Source organism: Salmo salar, unplaced genomic scaffold, assembly GCF_905237065.1.
Source record: "Salmo salar unplaced genomic scaffold, Ssal_v3.1, whole genome shotgun sequence".
Taxonomy (NCBI): Eukaryota; Metazoa; Chordata; class Actinopteri; order Salmoniformes; family Salmonidae; genus Salmo; species Salmo salar.
This window is the reverse complement of record NW_025550918.1, coordinates 268,087-287,691: the sequence shown is the minus strand read 5'-3', so window position 1 is coordinate 287,691 and position 19,605 is coordinate 268,087. Positions and strand designations below refer to the sequence as shown.

The 19,605-nt window shown below is 47.5% G+C and overlaps 1 protein-coding gene across 3 annotated transcripts in view; it reads right to left on the bottom strand.

The window, feature by feature from the left end:
* Positions 1–18,788, bottom strand: part of LOC123740232 (serine hydroxymethyltransferase, cytosolic) — a 57,438-nt gene extending 38,650 nt beyond the window's left edge. Inside the window, exons 1-2 of one of the 3 annotated variants that reach the window (XM_045714008.1) lie at positions 18,695–18,788; positions 3,687–3,801 (exon numbers count right to left, since the gene is read on the bottom strand). In XM_045714008.1, coding sequence (XP_045569964.1) covers positions 3,687–3,785 — 99 coding nt within the window. In that variant the 5' untranslated portion in view covers positions 3,786–3,801; positions 18,695–18,788. The remainder of the gene's footprint in view (positions 1–3,686; positions 3,802–18,694) is intronic. The other 2 variants (XM_045714006.1, XM_045714007.1) reach the window with 2 other exon arrangements.
* Positions 18,789–19,605: the final 817 nt, after the last annotated feature.

Sequence of the window (19,605 nt, the reverse complement as noted above, 5' to 3'; positions counted from 1 at the left end):
TTGGAGCGGAGTGGTTCCTCATTATAATACCCCCCGTACCTCAGGGTCGTTGGAGCGGAGTGGTTCCTCATTATAATACCCCCGTACCTCAGGGTCGTTGGAGCGGAGTGGTTCCTCATTATAATACCCCCGTACCTCAGGGTCGTTGGAGCGGAGTGGTTCCTCATTATAATACCCCCCCCGACCTCAGGGTCGTTGGAGCGGAGTGGTTCCTCATTATAATACCCCCGTACCTCAGGGTCGTTGGAGCGGAGTGGTTCCTCATTATAATACCCCCCCGTACCTCAGGGTCGTTGGAGCGGAGTGGTTCCTCATTATAATACCGCCACCCGGCACGTACCTCAGGGTCGTTGGAGCGGAGTGGTTCCTCATTATAATACCCCCGTACCTCAGGGTCGTTGGAGCGGAGTGGTTCCTCATTATAATACCCCCGTACCTCAGGGTCGTTGGAGCGGAGTGGTTCCTCATTATAATACCACCACCCCGTGCCCTCAGGGTCGTTGGAGCGGGAGTGGTTCCTCATTATAATACCCCCCGTACCTCAGGGTCGATTTGGAGCGGAGTGGTTCCTCATTATAATACCCCCGTACCTCAGGGTCGTTGGAGCGGAGTGGTTCCTCATTATAATACCCCCCATACCTCAGGGTCGTTGAGCGGAGTGGTTCCTCATTATAATACCCCCCCCGTGTCACCCTCAGGGTCGTTGGAGCGGAGTGGTTCCTCATTATAATACCCCCCGTACCTCAGGGTCGTTGGAGCGGAGTGGTTCCTCATTATAATACCCCCGCACCTCAGGGTCGTTGGAGCGGAGTGGTTCCTCATTATAATACCCCCACCCGTACCTCAGGGTCGTTGGAGCGGAGTGGTTCCTCATTATAATACCCCCGTACCTCAGGGTCGTTGGAGCGGAGTGGTTCCTCATTATAATACCCCCGTACCTCAGGGTCGTTGGAGCGGAGTGGTTCCTCATTATAATACCCCCGTACCTCAGGGTCGTTGGAGCGGAGTGGTTCCTCATTATAATACCCCCCCGTACCTCAGGGTCGTTGGAGCGGAGTGGTTCCTCATTATAATACCCCCCATACCTCAGGGTCGTTGGAGCGGAGTGGTTCCTCATTATACCACCACCCCGTCACGTACCTCAGGGTCGTTGGAGCGGAGTGGTTCCTCATTATAATACCCCCCCGTACCTCAGGGTCGTTGGAGCGGAGTGGTTCCTCATTATAATACCCCCGTGCACTCAGGGTCGTTGGAGCGGAGTGGTTCCTCATTATAATACCCCCATACCTCAGGGTCGTTGGAGCGGAGTGGTTCCTCATTATAATACCACCACCCCGTCACCTCAGGGTCGTTGGAGCGGAGTGGTTCCTCATTATAATACCCCCCGTACCTCAGGGTCGTTGGAGCGGAGTGGTTCCTCATTATAATACCCCCCGTACCTCAGGGTCGTTGGAGCGGAGTGGTTCCTCATTATAATACCCCCCGTACCTCAGGGTCGTTGGAGCGGAGTGGTTCCTCATTATAATACCCCCGTACCTCAGGGTCGTTGGAGCGGAGTGGTTCCTCATTATAATACCCCCCGTACCTCAGGGTCGTTGGAGCGGAGTGGTTCCTCATTATAATACCCCCCGTACTTCAGGGTCGTTGGAGCGGAGTGGTTCCTCATTATAATACCCCCACCCGTGACGACTCAGGGTCGTTGGAGCCGGGAGTGGTTCCTCATTATAATACCCCCGTACCTCAGGGTCGTTGGGCGGAGTGGTTCCTCATTATAATACCGCCACCCGTGCACGTACCTCAAGGTCGTTGGAGCGGAGTGGTTCCTCATTATAATACCCCCGTACCTCAGGGTCGTTGGAGCGGAGTGGTTCCTCATTATAATACCCCCCATACCTCAGGGTCGTTGGAGCGGAGTGGTTCCTCATTATAATACCACCACCCCAGTGTCACGTACCTCAGGGTCGTTGGAGCGGAGTGGTTCCTCATAATACCCCCCGTACCTCAGGGTCGTTGGAGCGGAGTGGTTCCTCATTATAATACCCCCGTACCTCAGGGTCGTTGGAGCGGAGTGGTTCCTCATTATAATACCCCCCATACCTCAGGGTCGTTGGAGCGGAGTGGTTCCTCATTATAATACCCCACCCCCGTGTCACGCTCAGGGTCGTTGGAGCGGAGTGGTTCCTCATTATAATACCCCCCGTACCTCAGGGTCGTTGGAGCGGAGTGGTTCCTCATTATAATACCCCCCCGTACCTCAGGTCGTTGGAGCGGAGTGGTTCCTCATTATAATACCCCCGTACCTCAGGGTCGTTGGAGCGGAGTGGTTCCTCATTATAATACCCCCGTACCTCAGGGTCGTTGGAGCGGAGTGGTTCCTCATTATAATACCCCCGTACCTCAGGGTCGTTGGAGCGGAGTGGTTCCTCATTATAATACCCCCGTACCTCAGGGTCGTTGGAGCGGAGTGGTTCCTCATTATAATACCCCCCCGCACCTCAGGGTCGTTGGAGCGGAGTGGTTCCTCATTATAATACCCCCCCGTACCTCAGGGTCGTTGGAGCGGAGTGGTTCCTCATTATAATACCCCCCGTACCTCAGGGTCGTTGGAGCGGAGTGGTTCCTCATTATAATACCCCACCCCCGTACCTCAGGGTCGTTGGAGCGGAGTGGTTCCTCATTATAATACCCCCCGTACTTCAGGGTCGTTGGAGCGGAGTGGTTCCTCATTATAATAACCCCCCGTACCTCAGGGTCGTTGGAGCGAGTGGTTCCTCATTATAATACCCCCGTACCTCAGGGTCGTTGGAGCGGAGTGGTTCCTCATTATAATCCCCCCGCACCTCAGGGTCGTTGGAGCGGAGTGGTTCCTCATTATAATAATCCCCCCGTACCTCAGGGTCGTTGGAGCGGAGTGGTTCCTCATTATAATACCCCCCGTACCTCAGGGTCGTTGGAGCGGAGTGGTTCCTCATTATAATACCCCCGTACCTCAGGGTCGTTGGAGCGGAGTGGTTCCTCATTATAATAAACCCCCCGTACCTCAGGGTCGTTGGAGCGGAGTGGTTCCTCATTATAATACCCCCCGTACCTCAGGGTCGTTGGAGCGGAGTGGTTCCTCATTATAATACCCCACCCGTACCTCAGGGTCGTTGGAGCGGAGTGGTTCCTCATTATAATACCCCCCCGTACCTCAGGGTCGTTGGAGCGGAGTGGTTCCTCATTATAATACCCCCTGCACCTCAGGGTCGTTGGAGCGGAGTGGTTCCTCATTATAATACCCCCCGTACCTCAGGGTCGTTGGAGCGGAGTGGTTCCTCATTATAATACCACACCCGTACCTCAGGGTCGTTGGAGCGGAGTGGTTCCTCATTATAATACCACCACCCGTACCTCAGGGTCGTTGGAGCGGAGTGGTTCCTCATTATAATACCCCCGTACCTCAGGGTCGTTGGAGCGGAGTGGTTCCTCATTATAATACCCCCGTGTGCGTACCTCAGGGTCGTTGGAGCGGAGTGGTTCCTCATTATAATACCCCCCGTACCTCAGGGTCGTTGGAGCGGAGTGGTTCCTCATTATAATACCCCCCGTACCTCAGGGTCGTTGGAGCGGAGTGGTTCCTCATTATAATACCCCCGTACCTCAGGGTCGTTGGAGCGGAGTGGTTCCTCATTATAATACCCCCGTACCTCAGGGTCGTTGGAGCGGAGTGGTTCCTGCATCATCTTGTTGTGAGACTCCCACACGTCCTGACTGACATGGTGACTGGTACCGTTGCTATGAGACATGATGACTGGTGCTGATCTACACACACACAGACAGACAGTTAGACGATGCCAGACAGTCAGACGATGCCAGACAGTCAGACGATGCCAGACAGTCAGTCAGACGATGCCAGACAGCGATGTCAGACAGTTAGACGATGCCAGACAGTCAGTCAGTCAGACAGTCAGTCAGTCAGACGATGCCAGACAGTCAGTCAGACGATGCCAGACAGTCAGTCGGTCAGACGATGCCAGACAGTCAGTCAGACGATGCCAGACAGTTAGACGATACCAGACAGTCAGTCAGTCAGACGATGCCAGATGATGCCAGACAGTCAGACTATGACAAATAAGATTCAAGATGTTTGCCTCTAAATATCACTTGTTGGGAATATTTAGTCAGGTTACCACTGGAACAGCCACGTTTAAACCAACAGGACTATATTTAGTCAGGTTACCACTGGAACAGCCACGTTTAAACCAACAGGACTATATTTAGTCAGGTTACCACTGGAACAGCCACGTTTAAACCAACAGGACTATATTTAGTCAGGTTACCACGGAACAGCCACGTTTAAACCAACAGGACTATATTTAGTCAGGTTGTCCGAACAGCCACGTTTAAACCAACAGGACTATATTTAGTCAGGTTACCAGGAACAGCCACGTTTAAACAAACAGGACTATATTTAGTCAGGTTACCAGAACAGCCACGTTTAAACCAACAGGACTATATTTAGTCAGGTTACCACTGGAACAGCCACGTTTAAAACCAACAGGACTATATTTAGTCAGGTTACCACTGGAACAGCCACGTTTAAACCAACAGGACTATATTTAGTCAGGTTACCACTGGAACAGCCATGTTTAAACCAACAGGACTATATTTAGTCAGGTTACGGAACAGCCAGGTTTAAAACCAACAGGACTATATTTAGTCAGGTTACCACTGGAACAGCCACGTTTAAACCAACAGGACTATATTTAGTCAGGTTGGAACAGCCATGTTTAAACCAACAGGACTATATTTAGTCGGGTTGGAACAGCCACGTTTAAACCAACAGGACTATATTTAGTCAGGTTACCACTGGAACAGCCACGTTTAAACCAACAGGACTATATTTAGTCAGGTTACCACTGGAACAGCCACGTTTAAACCAACAGGACTATATTTAGTCAGGTTACCACTGGAACAGCCACGTTTAAACCAACAGGACTATATTTAGTCAGGTTGGAACAGCCAGGTTTAAACCAACAGGACTATATTTAGTCAGGTTACCGGAACAGCCACGTTTAAACCAACAGGACTATATTTAGTCAGGTTGGAACAGCCAGGTTTAAACCAACAGGACTATATTTAGTCAGGTTACCACTGGAACAGCCACGTTTAAACCAACAGGACTATATTTAGTCAGGTTACCACTGGAACAGCCACGTTTAAACCAACAGGACTATATTTAGTCAGGTTACCGGAACAGCCACGTTTAAACCAACAGGACTATATTTAGTCAGGTTGGAACAGCCACGTTTAAACCAACAGGACTATATTTAGTCAGGTTACCACGGAACAGCCACGTTTAAACCAACAGGACTATATTTAGTCAGGTTGGAACAGCCACGTTTAAACCAACAGGACTATATTTAGTCAGGTTACCACTGGAACAGCCACGTTTAAACCAACAGGACTATATTTAGTCAGGTTACCACTGGAACAGCCACGTTTAAACCAACAGGACTATATTTAGTCAGGTTACCACTGGAACAGCCACGTTTAAACCAACAGGACTATATTTAGTCAGGTTACCACTGGAACAGCCACGTTTAAAACCAACAGGACTATATTTAGTCAGGTTGGAACAGCCACGTTTAAACCAACAGGACTATATTTAGTCAGGTTACCACTGGAACAGCCACGTTTAAACCAACAGGACTATATTTAGTCAGGTTGGAACAGCCACGTTTAAACCAACAGGACTATATTTAGTCAGGTTGGAACAGCCACGTTTAAACCAACAGGACTATATTTAGTCAGGTTACCACTGGAACAGCCACGTTTAAACCAACAGGACTATATTTAGTCAGGTTACCACTGGAACAGCCACGTTTAAACCAACAGGACTATATTTAGTCATGTTGGAACAGCCACGTTTAAACCAACAGGACTATATTTAGTCAGGTTACCACTGGAACAGCCACGTTTAAACAAACAGGACTATATTTAGTCAGGTTAATCACTGGAACAGCCAGGTTTAAACCAACAGGACTATATTTAGTCAGGTTACCACTGGAACAGCCACGTTTAAACCAACAGGACTATATTTAGTCAGGTTGGAACAGCCATGTTTAAACCAACAGGACTATATTTAGTCAGGTTACCACTGGAACAGCCACGTTTAAACCAACAGGACTATATTTAGTCAGGTTACCACTGGAACAGCCACATTTAAACAAACAGGACTATATTTAGTCAGGTTACCACTGGAACAGCCACGTTTAAACCAACAGGACTATATTTAGTCAGGTTACCACTGGAACAGCCACGTTTAAACCAACAGGACTATATTTAGTCAGGGTACCACTGGAACAGCCACGTTTAAACCAACAGGACTATATTTAGTCAGGTTGGAACAGCCACGTTTAAACCAACAGGACTATATTTAGTCAGGTTGGAACAGCCACGTTTAAACCAACAGGACTATATTTAGTCAGGTTGGAACAGCCACGTTTAAACCAACAGGACTATATTTAGTCAGGTTGGAACAGCCACGTTTAAACCAACAGGACTATATTTAGTCAGGTTGGAACAGTCACGTTTAAACCAACAGGACTATATTTAGTCAGGTTACCACTGGAACAGCCACGTTTAAACCAACAGGACTATATTTAGTCAGGTTACCACTGGAACAGCCACGTTTAAACCAACAGGACTATATTTAGTCAGGTTACCACTGGAACAGCCACGTTTAAACCAACAGGACTATATTTAGTCAGGTTGGAACAGCCACGTTTAAACCAACAGGACTATATTTAGTCAGGTTGGAACAGCCACGTTTAAACCAACAGGACTATATTTAGTCAGGTTGGAACAGCCACGTTTAAACCAACAGGACTATATTTAGTCAGGTTGCCACTGGAACAGTCACGTTTAAACCAACAGGACTATATTTAGTCAGGTTGGAACAGCCACGTTTAAACCAACAGGACTATATTTAGTCAGGTTACCACTGGAACAGCCACGTTTAAACCAACAGGACTATATTTAGTCAGGTTACCACTGGAACAGCCACGTTTAAACCAACAGGACTATATTTAGTCAGGTTATCACTGGAACAGCCACGTTTAAACCAACAGGACTATATTTAGTCAGGTTGGAACAGCCACGTTTAAACCAACAGGACTATATTTAGTCAGGTTAATCACTGGAACAGCCACGTTTAAACCAACAGGACTATATTTAGTCAGGTTGGAACAGCCACGTTTAAACCAACAGGACTATATTTAGTCAGGTTAATCACTGGAACAGCCACGTTTAAACCAACAGGACTATATTTAGTCAGGTTGGAACAGCCACTTTACCAACAGCCAAGCTCTGGTCCTGTCCAGGCTCTGGTCCATAAAGTGCTCTGGTCCGGTCCTGTCCTGTCCAGGTTCTGGTCCATAAAGTGCTCTGGTCCGGTCCTGTCCAGGCTTCTGGTCCATAAAGAGCTCTGGTCCGGTCCTGTCCAGGTTCTGGTCCATAAAGAGCTCTGGTCCATAAAGAGCTCTGGTCCGGTCCAGGTTCTGGTCCATAAAGTGCTCTGGTCCGGTCCTGTCCTGTCCTGGTTCTGGTCCATAAAGAGCTCTGGTCCGGTCCTGTCCAGGTTCTGGTCCATAAAGAGCTCTGGTCCGGTCCTGTCCAGAGTTCTGGTCCATAAAGAGCTCTGGTCCTGTCCTGTCCAGGCTCTGGTCCATAAAGAGCTCTGGTCCGGTCCTGTCCAGGCTCTGGTCCATAAAGAGCTCTGGTCCATAAAGAGCTCTGGTCCATAAAGAGCTCTGGTCCGGTCCTGTCCAGGCTCTGGTCCATAAAGAGCTCTGGTCCTGTCCTGTCCAGGTTCTGGTCCATAACGAGCTCTGGTCCATAAAGAGCTCTGGTCCGGTCCTGTCCAGGTTCTGGTCCATAAAGAGCTCTGGTCCATAAAGGCTCTGGTCCATAAAGAGCTCTGGTCCGGTCCTGTCCAGGCTCTGGTCCATAACGAGCTCTGGTCCTGTCCAGGTTCTGGTCCATAAAGAGCTCTGGTCCATAAAGAGCTCTGGTCTGGTCCTGTCCAGGTTCTGGTCCATAAAGAGCTCTGGTCCATAAAGAGCTCTGGTCCGGTCCTGTCAGGCTCTCCATAAAGAGCTCTGGTCCGGTCCTGTCCAGGCTCTGGTCCATAAAGAGCTCTGGTCCGGTCCTGTCCAGGTTCTGGTCCATAAAGAGCTCTGGTCCGGTCCTGTCCAGGCTCTGGTCCATAAAGAGCTCTGGTCTGGTCGGTCCTGTCCAGGTTCTGGTCCATAAAGAGCTCTGGTCCGGTCCTGTCCAGGCTCTGGTCCATAAAGAGCTCTGGTCCTGTCCTGTCCAGGTTCTGGTCCATAAAGAGCTCTGGTCCGGTCCAGGTTCTGGTCCATAAAGAGCTCTGGTCCATAAAGAGCTCTGGTCCGGTCCTGTCCTGTCCAGGTTCTGGTCCATAAAGAGCTCTGGTCCATAAAGAGCTCTGGTCCGGTCCTGTCCAGGTTCTGGTCCATAAAGAGCTCTGGTCCGGTCCTGTCCAGGTTCTGGTCCATAAAGAGCTCTGGTCCGGTCCTGTCCAGGTTCTGGTCCATAAAGAGCTCTGGTCCGGTCCTGTCCTGTCCAGGCTCTGGTCCATAAAGAGCTCTGGTCCGGTCCTGTCCAGTGGTTAACGTTTGACCACAGGGACTTGATAAGAGCTCAGGAAACTACCCAACACCCTGTTAGACTAGAACTATGCAGAGTTACAACAACAACTATCCAGCCTTCACGACAACAATGATTAACTAGATAGATAACTATGGGTCACCATGACCTACATCAACAAACAAAATGGCGCACTATTACTACACGGACCAGAACCAGAACCCTATGGTCCTGGTGGAAGTAGTGGACTGATCAGAACCCTACGGTCCTGGTGGAAGTAGTGGACTGATCAGAACCCTATGGTCCTGGTAGAAGTAGTGGACTGATCAGAACCCTATGGTCCTGGTGGAAGTAGTGGACTGATCAGAACCAGAACCCTATGGTCCTGGTGGAAGTAGTGGACTGATCAGAACCCTACGGTCCTGGTGGAAGTAGTGGACTGATCAGAACCCTATGGTCCTGGTGGAAGTAGTGGACTGATCAGAACCAGAACCCTATGGTCCTGGTGGAAGTAGTGGACTGATCAGAACCCTACGGTCCTGGTGGAAGTAGTGGACTGATCAGAACCAGAACCCTACGGTCCTGGTGGAAGTAGTGGACTGATCAGAACCCTACGGTCCTGGTGGAAGTAGTGGACTGATCAGAACCCTACGGTCCTGGTGGAAGTAGTGGACTGATCAGAACCCTATGGTCCTGGTGGAAGTAGTGGACTGATCAGAACCAGAACCCTACGGTCCTGGTGGAAGTAGTGGACTGATCAGAACCCTACGGTCCTGGTGGAAGTAGTGGACTGATCAGAACCAGAACCCTACGGTCCTGGTGGAAGTAGTGGACTGATCAGAACCCTATGGTCCTGGTGGAAGTAGTGGACTGATCAGAACCCTATGGTCCTGGTGGAAGTAGTGGACTGATCAGAACCCTACGGTCCTGGTGGAAGTAGTGGACTGATCAGAACCCTATGGTCCTGGTGGAAGTAGTGGACTGATCAGAACCCTACGGTCCTGGTGGAAGTAGTGGACTGATCAGAACCCTACGGTCCTGGTGGAAGTAGTGGACTGATCAGAACCCTACGGTCCTGGTGGAAGTAGTGGACTGATCAGAACCCTATGGTCCTGGTAGAAGTAGTGGACTGATCAGAACCCTATGGTCCTGGTGGAAGTAGTGGACTGATCAGAACCCTACGGTCCTGGTGGAAGTAGTGGACTGATCAGAACCCTATGGTCCTGGTGGAAGTAGTGGACTGATCAGAACCAGAACCCTACGGTCCTGGTGGAAGTAGTGGACTGATCAGAACCCTACGGTCCTGGTGGAAGTAGTGGACTGATCAGAACCAGAACCCTACGGTCCTGGTGGAAGTAGTGGACTGATCAGAACCCTATGGTCCTGGTGGAAGTAGTGGACTGATCAGAACCCTACGGTCCTGGTGGAAGTAGTGGACTGATCAGAACCAGAACCCTACGGTCCTGGTGGAAGTAGTGGACTGATCAGAACCAGAACCCTATGGTCCTGGTGGAAGTAGTGGACTGATCAGAACCCTATGGTCCTGGTGGAAGTAGTGGACTGATCAGAACCCCCTACGGTCCTGGTGGAAGTAGTGGACTGATCAGAACCCTACGGTCCTGGTGGAAGTAGTGGACTGATCAGAACCCTATGGTCCTGGTAGAAGTAGTGGACTGATCAGAACCCTATGGTCCTGGTGGAAGTAGTGGACTGATCAGAACCCTACGGTCCTGGTGGAAGTAGTGGACTGATCAGAACCCTACGGTCCTGGTGGAAGTAGTGGACTGATCAGAACCCTACGGTCCTGGTGGAAGTAGTGGACTGATCAGAACCCTACGGTCCTGGTGGAAGTAGTGGACTGATCAGAACCCTACGGTCCTGGTGGAAGTAGTGGACTGATCAGAACCAGAACCCTACGGTCCTGGTGGAAGTAGTGGACTGATCAGAACCCTACGGTCCTGGTGGAAGTAGTGGACTGATCAGAACCCTATGGTCCTGGTGGAAGTAGTGGACTGATCAGAACCCTATGGTCCTGGTGGAAGTAGTGGACTGATCAGAACCAGAACCCTATGGTCCTGGTGGAAGTAGTGGACTGATCAGAACCCTATGGTCCTGGTGGAAGTAGTGGACTGATCAGAACCCTATGGTCCTGGTGGAAGTAGTGGACTGATCAGAACCAGAACCCTATGGTCCTGGTGGAAGTAGTGGACTGATCAGAACCAGAACCCTACGGTCCTGGTGGAAGTAGTGGACTGATCAGAACCAGAACCCTATGGTCCTGGTGGAAGTAGTGGACTGATCAGAACCCTACGGTCCTGGTGGAAGTAGTGGACTGATCAGAACCCTATGGTCCTGGTGGAAGTAGTGGACTGATCAGAACCCTATGGTCCTGGTGGAAGTAGTGGACTGATCAGAACCAGAACCCTATGGTCCTGGTGGAAATAGGGCACTATGTAGGGAATAGGATGCCAGTTGGTACGGCCCTAGTGGAAATAGGGCACTATGTAGGGAATAGGGTGCCAGTTGGTACGACCCTAGTGGAAATAGGGCACTATGTAGGGAATAGGGTGCCAGTTGGTACGACCCTAGTGGAAATAGGGCACTATGTAGGGAATAGGGTGCCAGTTGGTACGACCCTAGTGGAAATAGGGCACTATGTAGGGAATAGGGCGCGACCCCTTGTCACTGCCACTCTGTGTCTGATGTAACAGCAGCAGGACTCATGACTTCTGTTATCTAGTTTGGCCAAATTACAGAGACCAGCCACCGTCAGCTCACTGACCGAGAGCGATGAAGTAACACATTCTGTGTTTTTCAGCCTGCGACCCCAAATTAGAAATTCTGTATTTTCCCGGGACTCAGAGTTTAGGAAAATATGCAACTTTTACATAAATATCAGTACATTTCATTGCCCTTATGCATAAAACAAATAACAATGGCATTAAATATCCGTATAAATATCCATTCGTGTTTATTTTCCCCCCATTAAAAACACTCATATCTGTCTAGGTTGGAACTGTTGAAATAAAATACATATTTTATTTATTCTGAACTGGAATAAAGTGATTGATCACATCACACACAGTCCTAACGACAGCAGGTCTATTCTGGCCTCTGTTTCTAACAACGCTGAGGTCCTAATGACAGCAGGTCTATTCCGGCCTCTGTTTTTAACGACACTGAGGTCCTAATGACAGCAGGTCTATTCTGGCCTCTGTTTCTAACAGCACTGAGGTCCTAATGACAGCAGGTCTATTCTGGCCTCTGTTTCTAACAGCGCTGAGGTCCTAATGACAGCAGGTCTATTCCGGCCTCTGTTTTTAACAGCACTGAGGTCCTAATGACAGCAGGTCTATTCTGGCCTCTGTTTTTAACAGCACTGAGGTCCTAACGACAGCAGGTCTATTCCGGCCTCTGTTTCTAACAGCACTGAGGTCCTAATGACAGCAGGTCTATTCCAGTCTCTGTTTTAAACAACGCTGAGGTCCTAATGACAGCAGGTCTATTCCAGTCTCTGTTTCTAACAGCACTGAGGTCCTAACGACAGCAGGTCTATTCCGGCCTCTGTTTTTAACAACGCTGAGGTCCTAATGACAGCAGGTCTATTCCGGCCTCTGTTTTTAACGACACTGAGGTCCTAATGACAGCAGGTCTATTCTGGCCTCTGTTTCTAACAGCACTGAGGTCCTAATGACAGCAGGTCTATTCTGGCCTCTGTTTCTAACAGCGCTGAGGTCCTAATGACAGCAGGTCTATTCCGGCCTCTGTTTTTAACAACACTGAGGTCCTAATGACAGCAGGTCTATTCTGGCCTCTGTTTTTAACGACACTGAGGTCCTAATGACAGCAGGTCTATTCCGGCCTCTGTTTTTAACAACACTGAGGTCCTAACGACAGCAGGTCTATTCTGGCCTCTGTTTCTAACAACGCTGAGGTCCTAACGACAGCAGGTCTATTCTGGCCTCTGTTTCTAACAACACTGAGGTCCTAACGACAGCAGGTCTATTCTGGCCTCTGTTTCTAACAACACTGAGGTCCTAACGACAGCAGGTCTATTCTGGCCTCTGTTTTAAACGACACTGAGGTCCTAATGACAGCAGGTCTATTCCGGCCTCTGTTTTTAACGACACTGAGGTCCTAATGACAGCAGGTCTATTCTGGCCTCTGTTTTTAACGACACTGAGGTCCTAATGACAGCAGGTCTATTCTGGCCTCTGTTTCTAACAGCACTGAGGTCCTAATGACAGCAGGTCTATTCTGGCCTCTGTTTTTAACAGCACTGAGGTCCTAATGACAGCAGGTCTATTCTGGCCTCTGTTTTTAACAACACTGAGGTCCTAATGACAGCAGGTCTATTCTGGCCTCTGTTTTTAACGACACTGAGGTCCTAATGACAGCAGGTCTATTCTGGCCTCTGTTTCTAACAACGCTGAGGTCCTAATGACAGCAGGTCTATTCTGGCCTCTGTTTTAAACGACACTGAGGTCCTAACGACAGCAGGTCTATTCTGGCCTCTGTTTCTAACAACGCTGAGGTCCTAACGACAGCAGGTCTATTCCGGCCTCTGTTTTTAACAACACTGAGTTCCTAACGACAGCAGGTCTATTCTGGCCTCTGTTTCTAACAACACTGAGGTCCTAACGACAGCAGGTCTATTCCGGCCTCTGTTTCTAACAGCACTGAGGTCCTAATGACAGCAGGTCTATTCTGGCCTCTGTTTTTAACAACACTGAGGTCCTAATGACAGCAGGTCTATTCTGGCCTCTGTTTTTAACAACACTGAGGTCCTAATGACAGCAGGTCTATTCTGGCCTCTGTTTTTAACGACACTGAGGTCCTAATGACAGCAGGTCTATTCTGGCCTCTGTTTTTAACGACACTGAGGTCCTAATGACAGCAGGTCTATTCTGGCCTCTGTTTCTAACAGCACTGAGGTCCTAATGACAGCAGGTCTATTCTGGTCTCTGTTTTTAACAACACTGAGGTCCTAACGACAGCAGGTCTATTCCGGCCTCTGTTTTTAACAGCACTGAGGTCCTAATGACAGCAGGTCTATTCTGGCCTCTGTTTTTAACAGCACTGAGGTCCTAATGACAGCAGGTCTATTCCGGCCTCTGTTTTTAACAGCACTGAGGTCCTAATGACAGCAGGTCTATTCCGGCCTCTGTTTCTAACAGCACTGAGGTCCTAACGACAGCAGGTCTATTCTGGCCTCTGTTTTTAACAGCACTGAGGTCCTAATGACAGCAGGTCTATTCTGGCCTCTGTTTTTAACAACACTGAGGTCCTAATGACAGCAGGTCTATTCCGGCCTCTGTTTCTAACAGCACTGAGGTCCTAATGACAGCAGGTCTATTCTGGCCTCTGTTTTTAACGACACTGAGGTCCTAACGACAGCAGGTCTATTCTGGCCTCTGTTTTTAACAGCACTGAGGTCCTAATGACAGCAGGTCTATTCTGGTCTCTGTTTTAAACAGCACTGAGGTCCTAATGACAGCAGGTCTATTCTGGCCTCTGTTTTTAACAACACTGAGGTCCTAACGACAGCAGGTCTATTCCAGCCTCTGTTTTTAACAACGCTGAGGTCCTAATGACAGCAGGTCTATTCTGGCCTCTGTTTTTAACAGCACTGAGGTCCTAACGACAGCAGGTCTATTCTGGCCTCTGTTTTTAACGACACTGAGGTCCTAACGACAGCAGGTCTATTCCGGCCTCTGTTTTTAACAACGCTGAGGTCCTAATGACAGCAGGTCTATTCCGGCCTCTGTTTTTAACACCACTGAGGTCCTAATGACAGCAGGTCTATTCTGGCCTCTGTTTTTAACAGCACTGAGGTCCTAACGACAGCAGGTCTATTCTGGCCTCTGTTTCTAACAACACTGAGGTCCTAATGACAGCAGGTCTATTCTGGCCTCTGTTTCTAACAACACTGAGGTCCTAATGACAGCAGGTCTATTCCGGCCTCTGTTTCTAACGACACTGAGGTCCTAATGACAGCAGGTCTATTCTGGCCTCTGTTTTTAACAACGCTGAGGTCCTAATGACAGCAGGTCTATTCTGGTCTCTGTTTCTAACAGCACTGAGGTCCTAATGACAGCAGGTCTATTCTGGCCTCTGTTTCTAACAGCACTGAGGTCCTAATGACAGCAGGTCTATTCTGGCCTCTGTTTCTAACAACGCTGAGGTCCTAATGACAGCAGGTCTATTCTGGCCTCTGTTTCTAACAACGCTGAGGTCCTAATGACAGCAGGTCTATTCCGGCCTCTGTTTTTAACAGCACTGAGGTCCTAATGACAGCAGGTCTATTCTGGCCTCTGTTTTTAACGACACTGAGGTCCTAATGACAGCAGGTCTATTCTGGCCTCTGTTTTTAACAGCACTGAGGTCCTAATGACAGCAGGTCTATTCTGGCCTCTGTTTCTAACACTGAGGTCCTAATGACAGCAGGTCTATTCCAGCCTCTGTTTTTAACAGCACTGAGGTCCTAATGACAGCAGGTCTATTCTGGCCTCTGTTTTTAACAGCACTGAGGTCCTAATGACAGCAGGTCTATTCTGGCCTCTGTTTCTAACAACGCTGAGGTCCTAATGACAGCAGGTCTATTCTGGCCTCTGTTTCTAACAACACTGAGGTCCTAATGACAGCAGGTCTATTCTGGCCTCTGTTTTAAACGACACTGAGGTCCTAATGACAGCAGGTCTATTCTGGCCTCTGTTTTTAACACTACTGAGGTCCTAATGACAGCAGGTCTATTCTGGCCTCTGTTTTTAACACTACTGAGGTCCTAATGACAGCAGGTCTATTCTGGCCTCTGTTTTTAACAACACTGAGGTCCTAATGACAGCAGGTCTATTCCGGCCTCTGTTTCTAACAACGCTGATGTCCTAATGACAGCAGGTCTATTCTGGTCTCTGTTTTTAACAGCACTGAGGTCCTAATGACAGCAGGTCTATTCTGGCCTCTGTTTCTAACAACACTGAGGTCCTAATGACAGCAGGTCTATTCTGGCCTCTGTTTTTAACAACACTGAGGTCCTAATGACAGCAGGTCTATTCCGGCCTCTGTTTTTAACAACACTGAGGTCCTAATGACAGCAGGTCTATTCTGGCCTCTGTTTTTAACAGCACTGAGGTCCTAATGACAGCAGGTCTATTCCGGCCTCTGTTTTTAACAACACTGAGGTCCTAATGACAGCAGGTCTATTCCGGCCTCTGTTTTTAACAACACTGAGGTCCTAATGACAGCAGGTCTATTCTGGCCTCTGTTTTTAACAGCACTGAGGTCCTAATGACAGCAGGTCTATTCCGGCCTCTGTTTTTAACAACACTGAGGTCCTAATGACAGCAGGTCTATTCTGGCCTCTGTTTTTAACAGCACTGAGGTCCTAATGACAGCAGGTCTATTCCGGCCTCTGTTTTTAACGACACTGAGGTCCTAATGACAGCAGGTCTATTCTGGCCTCTGTTTCTAACAGCGCTGAGGTCCTAATGACAGCAGGTCTATTCCGGCCTCTGTTTTTAACGACACTGAGGTCCTAACGACAGCAGGTCTATTCCGGCCTCTGTTTTTAACGACACTGAGGTCCTAATGACAGCAGGTCTATTCCGGCCTCTGTTTTTAACAACACTGAGGTCCTAATGACAGCAGGTCTATTCTGGCCTCTGTTTCTAACAGCGCTGAGGTCCTAATGACAGCAGGTCTATTCCGGCCTCTGTTTTTAACGACACTGAGGTCCTAACGACAGCAGGTCTATTCCGGCCTCTGTTTTTAACGACACTGAGGTCCTAATGACAGCAGGTCTATTCCGGCCTCTGTTTTTAACAACACTGAGGTCCTAATGACAGCAGGTCTATTCTGGCCTCTGTTTCTAACAACGCTGAGGTCCTAATGACAGCAGGTCTATTCTGGCCTCTGTTTTTAACAGCACTGAGGTCCTAATGACAGCAGGTCTATTCTGGCCTCTGTTTTTAACAACGCTGAGGTCCTAATGACAGCAGGTCTATTCTGGCCTCTGTTTTTAACAGCACTGAGGTCCTAATGACAGCAGGTCTATTCTGGCCTCTGTTTTTAACAACACTGAGGTCCTAATGACAGCAGGTCTATTCTGGCCTCTGTTTTTAACAACACTGAGGTCCTAATGACAGCAGGTCTATTCTGGCCTCTGTTTCTAACACTGAGGTCCTAATGACAGCAGGTCTATTCTGGCCTCTGTTTCTAACAACACTGAGGTCCTAACGACAGCAGGTCTATTCTGGCCTCTGTTTTTAACAACACTGAGGTCCTAATGACAGCAGGTCTATTCTGGCCTCTGTTTTTAACAACACTGAGGTCCTAATGACAGCAGGTCTATTCTGGCCTCTGTTTTTAACAACACTGAGGTCCTAATGACAGCAGGTCTATTCTGGCCTCTGTTTTTAACAACACTGAGGTCCTAATGACAGCAGGTCTATTCTGGCCTCTGTTTTTAACAGCACTGAGGTCCTAATGACAGCAGGTCTATTCTGGCCTCTGTTTTTAACAGCACTGAGGTCCTAATGACAGCAGGTCTATTCTGGCCTCTGTTTCTAACAACGCTGAGGTCCTAATGACAGCAGGTCTATTCTGGCCTCTGTTTCTAACAGCACTGAGGTCCTAATGACAGCAGGTCTATTCTGGCCTCTGTTTCTAACAGCACTGAGTTCCTAATGACAGCAGGTCTATTCTGGCCTCTGTTTTTAACAACACTGAGGTCCTAATGACAGCAGGTCTATTCTGGCCTCTGTTTCTAACGACACTGAGGTCCTAATGACAGCAGGTCTATTCTGGCCTCTGTTTTTAACAATGCTGAGGTCCTAATGACAGCAGGTCTATTCTGGTCTCTGTTTTTAACAACACTGAGGTCCTAATGACAGCAGGTCTATTCCGGCCTCTGTTTCTAACAACACTGAGGTCCTAATGACAGCAGATCTATTCTGGCCTCTGTTTTAAACAACGCTGAGGTCCTAATGACAGCAGGTCTATTCCAGCCTCTGTTTTTAACAGCACTGAGGTCCTAATGACAGCAGGTCTATTCTGGCCTCTGTTTTTAACAGCACTGAGGTCCTAATGACAGCAGGTCTATTCTGGCCTCTGTTTTTAACAGCACTGAGGTCCTAATGACAGCAGGTCTATTCTGGCCTCTGTTTCTAACAACACTGAGGTCCTAACGACAGCAGATCTATTCCGGCCTCTGTTTTAAACAACACCGCCTTATTTCTGCCGATCATCACCTGTTTATAAAATGACAACAACGCCTTGCTATCGGACTGACTGGTCCACTGTGGAACCAGTGTTTCCTGAAGCATCCTGTTCTGAAATACCTCTCTGGGTTTAACCGTCATGATGTGGACGTTTTATTACATTCGTTCCGTTATGAGAGACTCGTTACTAAAGGCTCTTCCACACACACAACACAACACAACACATTGTGGGCGCTGCTCGTTAGACGTTTTCTATGACAGAGAGAGAACTGATCGCTGTATTTTTGGGTTCATAATGATTGAACGTGTGGCTAGTTTGAGTCCATTTGATGACAGTGTTATCCAGGGTCGTCCCTAGCAGAAATGTTAGTTGAAGTAGTTTTATGGTTATTAAGGTAAAAGACTTGTATAATAACTAAATGTCGTTGGTGTTTATCTGTAGGTAAGGAACGGGTTAATTAGGGGGGGGGGGCGTCCCAAGGATCCCGTATAGCACTGACCCTCCTGTTTCAGCTGTCTGGTGACACGAGGTCTCGCTGTTTCACTACATTTACGATATTTACAGCTGATCTGACTAAATAGAAAATGTTCAATTAATGCATAATAACAAATAATAACAATTAAATAGGACTTTCACATATTCAACGAAAAGTTACAAGTTACACATTGTATATCTAGCTAACTTAGCTATGAGTTTCTTAGCTAGCAAAAGTGGTAAAAAACTTCACCCCTTAAAAACCACACGCTAACCAAGCTATTAAAAAAAAAAGCATAAATATAAGCTATGTAACGTTGAATAAAGAGTGATTTATCTGGGTACCCACCAAGTCCCCAGGCTGTGCAGCTGTCACCGGTCGGAAAGCTCACACTCAACTCACTTTACCAGGAAGACGAAGTCCGCCAAACATACAAACCAATCAGTGTACAGAGAGACGTGACGTCCACGACCCCTTTTTCTCGCTGTTAGCCAATTAAAACACACAACACAAACGTCTGAACTGTCCAATGAAACTGATCGACGGTGATCACGAGACACAGGGATTAAATTATACCGTTAGTTGAATTCAACAATACTGTGATATGATAACTTAGTCTTTCTGTACAATATATTGATTAAAGTGCTTATAAATAGTTTAATTCAACAATACTGTGATATGATAACTTAGTCTTTCTGTACAATATATTGATTAAAGTGCTTATAAATAGTTTAATTCAACAATACTGTGATATGATAATTTATTATTTCTGTACAATATATTGATTAAAGAGCTTATAAATAGTTTAATTCAACAATACTGTGATATGATAACTTATTCTTTCTGTACAATATATTGATTAAAGTGCTTATAAATAGTTTAATTCAACAATACTGTGATATGATAACTTAGTCTTTCTGTACAATATATTGATTAAAGAGCTTATAAATAGTTTAATTCAACAATACTGTGGTAAAATAACTTAGTCTTTCTGTACAATATATTGCTTTAAGTGCTTATAAATAGTTTAATTCAACAATACTGTGGTATGATAACTTAGTCTTTCTGTACAATATATTGATTAAAGTGCTTATAAATAGTTTAATTCAACAATAGTGTGGTAAAATAACTTAGTCTTTCTGTACAATATATTGCTTTAAGTGCTTATAAATAGTTTAATTCAACAATACTGTGGTAAAATAACTTAGTCTTTCTGTACAATATATTGATTAAAGAGCTTATAAATAGTTTAATTCAAC